We start from the raw sequence: 8051 nt of genomic DNA, 5'->3' as shown, positions 1-8051 counted from the left end.
GATAGTCAATAACTGAAAATAGAAATTTATGACAAAAGCAAAAGAAGATGATGATATAACACTCGATCCATTGGTATTACTGTATGATGAAGGTAAGTCTATATTTTTTCCTCTTGTCTTGATAAAATATAAATTGCTTGAGTAAATTCTCTGGTGGAACAGGAATGCAAGATGTTTTCCGGTGTCCTGTAAACAAATACATATTTAAATATTCTAAGGACTACTTTAAAGTTAAGTCGTACAGCAAACACTGATAGAAGTGCCGAAACTCTTGTCAATATTTCAACTCTAGTAAAGGGCGATACAAAATGAAGTTAACCTCAACTCTGATGTACCGTCTTTGTGTATTTTGAATAAGAGACACCATGTCTGAATAAGAAACACATGTCTACACTAACGTCCGTACACGTCGAGAGTCCTAGCGCTAATACCGCAAGTAATCAAATCGGTATCAAATCAATTTGACGTAGAATCTACCAAAATCAGGTACTTTTCCTGACATCAAATACTACATTTCTTGGACAACTTTTATAAAACTGTCCGCTTTTATTATCGTTGTAGTTTGATCAGCTTATTTTGAGACAGACCAGAGAGTGTGGAATAATATGAACCTGCTCATGCTCACTTTATTGTAAAAAAAATCCCTTTATTTAACCTCTCAAAAACCATATACAATCGCGCATTAAAGCTGGCAGACTTTAATTCGATACCAAGAAGCGTATAGAATATGTAGCTAAAAATAAACTGCACACTCACTGTTTATACCTTCAATCCCAAAATTTGCTATAAATTTGAATAAAATATTTTTCAAAAAATATAGTTACACATACGCCACAGTGACTTTATAAATTCTGTCAAATAGTAACCTTATAAGAGTAAAAAGTGAAATAACTTAACTTTTGTTGACTGACTGTTAAAATTATATTTGAATAGAATTATTATTATTAGGTGTAGGATTCTGAGATCTTGGAACTCTTTAAGTAGGTACCTATATCGAAAGCAATAAAAACAGTATGGTAGTTTTTACACCCTTAAACATATGAAAAAATAAACCATGAAACAAAATAGGGGAAACTATGTACATATATTGGTTTTGTTGTCTTTAAATTAAAAAAAAATTAATGAGGCCTTTTCAACGCCTTTTAAAAACTTTTTTTGAAATTTTATTTTTGAGTTATCGATCTCTTTTCGCTATTTTATCGTAAAGCTTAGTACGCAGCTGAAGCGAAAAGAAATTTTCCATACAAAATTTCGTTAACGAAGTCTTGAACGAAATTAAATTTATTTTGTTTTTGCTTTTAAACTTATTTTCTGATGTTTTTTCTTGGATTTTTTTATTTGTATTTTTATAATTTTTGCTTTGCTATAATACCCGATGGTATTTTTTTGATACTGTGTTCGCTGTTGATTTTGGAGACTTCAAAATTTTTCGTTTCGCTTCAGCTGCATACTAGGCTTAAGTGCAAAAAAAAAAATTATGAATTTTGGACAACATTTAAAAAAATTTAATTTTTTCAATACTCAGGACGAATATTACATGATTTGTTTTCTTAATTTTATCAACTAAAAAAAATGTATTTTTGATTTTTTTACACAAAATACAAATACATAATAAAAGAACAAAGTCAATTGTACTTCCCGTTCGTTTGTTATTATAAGCGTACAAATGAACAAAAGTACATTTGTTCTCAAAACTTTTCGGGGAATTTCCAATATTGTATGGCCAATGATTTTTACTTGCGATATAGGTACTATACAGGGTGTCCCGGGATGAGATAAAAAGATTTTGAGGGATGATTCTTGGGTATATTCTAAGAAAAAAATTTTTCTACAGTAACTCTCTATCTGCAAAGTTGATGCCCTTTAGCGATGATTTAAGAAAACGCTTACTTTGGTATGCCATGTTACTCATGTTAATGTTAATAACTCCGTTAATACTTATGATACAAACTTCATTAATGTCTTGATATTTAGAAGAAATGCTTTGTACCTACATTTAAAAAATGTTATTATCTTTTTTTATTGCTCAGAAATTATTTTTTTCTTACCCATGATATTTTTTGAGTTTGGGGCCGATTTTCTTCGATAAATGTGTTATAACCATAGTGTTTTATAAATTTATTCTTATTAAGAAAACAATAATGAACAAAAATGTTGTTCACAAGTTTGCCAGAAAACCTATAGATTTTATGATATTTGGGAAAACCTGCACCAGGTAAAATCTCTAAAAAATGTGTTTTTTTTGCTTTAGTCAAAAATGGGTACGAATTAAAAATTTATTTTTGTACTATACTATACAGGGTGTCCCAAAAGTTAACGTCGAAACGAACACGGTAGATAGGGTAGGTGGTGACAGTTATCAGAAAAATAATAAAAAAAATCGCAGCCATATATTTTGGGAGTTATGGGCATTTGAAAAAAAGTCGAAAAAATGGTCACCCTGTGACGGTTTTTCATATGCCGTGACTACATTTTCTTTTGTTACGGAACCTTGAATAACAAACAAAAATTTTAACTCAGCTGCATTAGTTTTAAAGAAAATATTACTTTTTTACCCAACTTAGTACTAAAAAATTTTACATGACTCTAATTCAATGAGCCGTAGTGTTAAAAAAATGCATTACGATGTTTCGGCAAGTTGCCTTAAAAGTTGGTGTGTTCAATTCTCTTTTCAAAATGGTATAACATTGTTGGGAATATTTCATAAATAACCGAGATAAATTTTTTTTTCTTAAGAAATCCGACTCTTTTATGAGGTAATTTTTCCATGTTATTCAAGTTTTGTACCCTTTCAGAACCTTTCAGAATACGAAAACTTAAATAATATGGAAAAATTACCTAAAAAAAAGTCGGATTTCTTAAGAAAAAAAATTTTATCTCGGTTATTTATGAAATATTCCCAACAATATTATACCATTTTGAAAAGAGAATTGAACACACCAACTTTTAAGGCAACTTGCCGAAACATCGTAATGCATTTTTTTAACACTACGGCTTATTGAATTAGAGTCATGTAAAATTTTTTAGTACTAAGTTGGGTAAAAAAGTAATATTTTCTTTAAAACTGATGCAGCTGAGTTAAAATTTTTGAATGCATTTGATAGCAGGGTTATTCAAGGTTCCGTAACAAAAGAAAAAAATGAGAAAACTTAAGATTTGTAGTCACGGCACATGAAAAACCGTCACAGGGTGACCATTTTTTCGACTTTTTTTCAAATTCCCATAACTCCCAAAATATATGGCTGCGATTTTTTTTATTATTTTTCTGATAACTGTCACCACCTATCCTATCTACCGTTTTCGTTTCGACGTAAACTTTTGGGACACCCTGTATACATACATATACATAGTACTCCTACATTTCCCAAATTTCTATAAAAAAAAGTCTTAAAAATTTAAGCAACTTGAACTCTAAGAGCAAGTTCGTGTGACCCAGTTGTGAATTTAATTTTATATATAATGAGAATAATTTGAAAAATTATTTGTTATCAATAAATTTTTATTGTATATTTAATTTTAATATTTTGTTTAAGTACAAGTACAATACATTGTAATATTACAAATAAAAAAATCGAGCACACTTTGCAAAAACAAAAAAATTACCTACTCCTGACATTAACTATATTATTTATTAATATTAGTACATACAAAGTTTTACTTAGCATTTATCATTTTATTATTCTGAAGTTAACTTTGGTTACTTTTTGTTCGCAAATTTAAAATTTATTACGGTTTCTGTTGTTTTTTTTTTTTTTGTTTATACATTTGTGTTATTATAATATTTTTTAAATGTAAGTATCCCGACTATAGAACTAGATTAATCTTAAATTTCGGTTGTTCCTTTGCATTTACGTTTTGTTTGTTTGTTTTTAATAGTAGAAACACATAACCGTTAAAAGACTTTACACAATTGATTTAGTTTTTTTTTTTTTTTTATTAACTAAAAATATATATTTTTCTACATTAACTAAATTCATACACACATTAATATCTTAAACAATATCACAATTCTAAAGGAAATTTATTAATAACAAGCAAATTTTTAATTAAAATTTATTTTATTTTAAATTTTATTTACAATTAACTAATTTTTTTTTTTATTAATTTCTTTGTTTTGTAAAAACATAGTTTTAAGTTAAAATTGATGTTTTAATGAGTTTTTGACAGTTTTGATTTGGTCAGTTTATTCTATTTTTTAATTTTATTTAATAATTGCATTTAATTAATTTTTAATTAGTATAGCAAAGAAGAAAGAAAAATAATATTGAGTAGTATATTTTTGGCAATTCCGTAATGAAATACTATAGGCTGAAAGATACAAGTTTTATAAAAACCAACATAAATACTCTAGCTTCGCTATAAGGTTAAATACATACGTGTAAGAGAAGTGTAGGCTGTAGTGTTCGTTAAACATCGATAGTCTATCGATAGTATCGATAGTAAAAAACTATCGCGTACATCGATAGTTCTAAAAAACTATCGACAAAACTATCGATAGTTTTAAGTTTAACAGTTTACCCCAAGCTTTTCGTTCTAAACGCACCAGCTTTTTAATTTTGAACTCCTAAAACACTGAAAAACTTTTGAAAATTTAGTGAAATCTTCGGGATCGGGTCAAAATTCTGGCTTCAAAATTCTGCTTTTCAAAATTCTGCTTTTTTAACGAAAATTCTGTTTTTCAAAATTCTGCTTTTTTTCTATTCTGCTTTTCAAAATTCTGCTTTTTAAAATTCTGCTTTTCAAAATTCTGCCAGCATTATACTTAAACAAAAATATTCTGCCAATTCTGTTTTTTTTTCATAGCATATGTGCTGACTAAAGAAAAATACACCTCATTAATGTAATTCAACATTGGTGTCGGAAATATTTTTTAAATGCATAGACTGACTTTCTTTCGAATAAAATCTATAACTTATTGGAACCGATGTTGTTTGATACAAAATATTCCTTTTCTTATTCAAATTTTTGATTATTCATCTGTATTTGATAAATTAAAAAAAATTTGAATTATTTTCGGAAATGTTTAGTATTAAAACAAAAATTAATATGCATTCAAAGAATGACAAATTATGTAGGTAAGTAGGTAATCAAATAAGCAGACAATTTATCAAGAAGATGATTTTACAGAATTTTGCAAAAAATTAAAAAAGGGTTTGGAAAATGTTAAAAAGCGCGCGCTATTTTTTGCAGAATTTTGAAAAACAGAATTTTGAAAGCAGAATTTTGACAAAAGAATTTTGACCCCGGCAGAATTTTGACCCCAACCCGAAATCTTTATTTCTCATCATTTCAATTATTTATGAATGATTTTTCGTTTGGGAAACCACAGAATTATAATACTAATTGTTAACATTGTCATACTATGTCACTGTTGCATTTTGTTTACTTTCGATGCAGGTGGCCATGGCACAGAGGAATAGATGGATGACTTCAGAGCCAGACATCGTGGGTTCAAACCCAGCGGTCGGCTCAGAAGTTTTTTCTAAATCGCCAGCTTAACTGAAGCCACCTGTGCGATAACATGAGACAATTTTCAACTATGTCTCCTCCTCTGTGCCACGTAGTTCAGTGTTGTATGTTCTTCTCTCGTTCTTTCTCTCTTTGTCTTTCTGTGTTGTATTAATGTCTTGTGTTGTATCAGCAAAATGGACCTAGATTCCGAAGCTGCAGTGTTTCTAGTCCGGAGATTTATCTTCAGACTAGTTTAATATGTAATGTAATGTTTACTTTCGGTTTTGGTTGCTGCGCGATTTGTTTCAATAAATTTTATTTTATTGTATTGTGTTTTTAGCTGTATCATTTCATAAATACATTCAAGGCAATAGTTTGGTTCGTTATGACAACACCAAATAAAAAATCATCTGCTTGCTTAGTATTTTTGTCAAGCCTTTTTTAGCATTTATACATGCACTTACTAGAATGTAGGACCTTTATTCTCTTTGTTAAATAAATATGTATATGTAGGAATCGACAAGGTTACATTATCTTATTTGCTGATGTACCTAAAAGAGTATGCAGTACTGCTAGATGTATGTATGTATTATACATATATCTATTTATACAAAAATGTTCTCTTGTGCTCGATAAACTCGTGCATATATGCGTTAAATATTTTCATTTAACATAATTGTCTGTTATCTTTGGCAAGCTTGCCGCAGGCCGTATCGAACCGAATATTTTTTTTTCGGACCTCAATACATCTGGTTTTTTGTTTTTCAAAATGTTTTGCAAGTAAACAATTGAAATAATACATTTCCAGTTGCTAAAACTTAGTTTTAAATTGCAATATTCTGATTATTAAACGTTTTTTATTATTCAAAAAAGCCTTTTTAAAGCTTTTTAGGAAATTTGGTAAAACTATCGATACTATCGATAGTATCGATAGGGTTTTCCCAAAACTATCGATACTATCGAAATCTTAAACTATCGATGTTTAACGAACACTAGTAGGCTGTAGGATTAGGTTTAAGTTATTTAAAATAAGTAAGAAATTAATTAATTTTTGTTGGCTTAAAATATCATCTTTTAAATGAAGAGAGTTTAAATTTTAATCGGATCTCTACCCATGGAGTTGGCCAAAGGCGTTAAACTAATAAGTGTATTCTAACAACCCGACAAACAATTTTGGTTCTATAAAGCTTTACAGAGGCAATTGTTGCTTCTGTAAAGCATTATAGAAGCAAAATTGTTAGTAGGGAAGCTTCTGTAAGTTCTTACACCGTTAATAAATAAGGATTTACAAAACTGAAATCAACTGCAAGATTAATAAGAACAATTATTGAGGGCTCGCGTTCATACAAGTGACATTCAAACAAATTATAAGAATTTGAATTTAATATGAGACAGGAGGTTTCGTTATGGGCTTTGTTCTATACAAAAATAACATTTTATGTCTTCCAGAAATAAAAAAAGCACTATGGTCATGTCCAGTCCTAAAATAAAGATCAAAGGCAATGCTGAAACGGTTACTTTCCATACGGACGTGTATGAAACAAATTTTCCACCGACAGAAGATCAAAAAATGGCGGAATAATGTCACAAGAAAAACTAGATTGCGATGCAAATGCACATTTTTCAGCACGGGGTAGTAGCGACATAAAATTAAGAGGTAAGCTTACATTAACAATTTATTAGCTTGGAGCAAGGTCTTGAGGAAATTCGGTAATGTGCGCCAAAATGGTTTGCATAAGACCTGTCCTTCTTTTTACACAAGTCAAAAAATAGTTTGCATTGAACCTTATACAAGTTAAATTGTTACTTGGGAGCGACATAGACCTGGTCATAACACTGAAAATTCAACGGTTAAGATGGCTGGGTCATGTAGAAAAATGAACACTATCGCACCAGCCCGTCGAGTTTTGTATTCAATCGCGATGGGCAACGTGAAAGAAGAAAACCTCATCTTACGTGGCGCGATCAATTCAAAAACCGCCTCAACCAACTTGACCTACTCAACTGAAGACAGCTGAGCAGCGGAGATCCATTCTAGACGGTGTCCGCTACCTTAAGTTAGTAAGGAGACTAAAGGTGTCTGGGCAACAAATATTAAGCTTAAGATTTTAAAAATTTTATGCCTCAAGTCCGAATCATAAGTGTTTACCAAAAAAGGTATGAATAAACAAAGTTGAAGCATGCAAGAACTGGGGTCGAATCACGGCATACGTTCGTTAACGTATGTTTGCTATGTGTCCCTTTCTTCTTCTACTGGATTAAATAGAGACAGCAATAGTCAAAATGTTAACGTATTATCGTAATCTTGTGCCGTGATTCGAAACCTGACTTCAATAACTTTAGGAGTCGGACCTAAAACATAAAATATTGAAAATTTAAGAGTTGAGTATTTGTTGTCTAGATATGTTCTTCTACTCTTTTACCAAGAGTAATTGACATCATTTTAAAAAGGGCAAAAAGGGATAAAATGTGTAATGATAAAAGGCACTCAAATTATGCATTTTTATCTTTACAAAATTGCGTTTAATGTTTGGTGCTTTCATCACATTCTTAATGTTAATACCTACTTAGGGCCTATTATGACTTACGAGTCGATTGTT

The 8051-nt window shown here is 30.0% G+C and overlaps 1 protein-coding gene across 2 annotated transcripts in view; it reads left to right on the top strand.

The window, feature by feature from the left end:
- Positions 1-71: 71 nt before the first annotated feature.
- The window catches only part of LOC129905808 (GATOR complex protein Wdr59), a 37108-nt gene continuing 29128 nt past the window's right edge, over positions 72-8051 (top strand). For both annotated transcript variants that reach the window (XM_055981397.1, XM_055981396.1), the window contains exon 1: positions 72-92. In XM_055981397.1, coding sequence (XP_055837372.1) covers positions 84-92 — 9 coding nt within the window. In that variant the 5' untranslated portion in view covers positions 72-83. The remainder of the gene's footprint in view (positions 93-8051) is intronic.

The sequence above is a fragment of the Episyrphus balteatus genome, chromosome 1 (assembly GCF_945859705.1).
Source record: "Episyrphus balteatus chromosome 1, idEpiBalt1.1, whole genome shotgun sequence".
Classification (NCBI taxonomy): Eukaryota; Metazoa; Arthropoda; class Insecta; order Diptera; family Syrphidae; genus Episyrphus; species Episyrphus balteatus.
The sequence above is the reverse complement of the archived record's forward strand: the minus strand, read 5'-3'. Positions and strand labels throughout refer to the sequence as shown.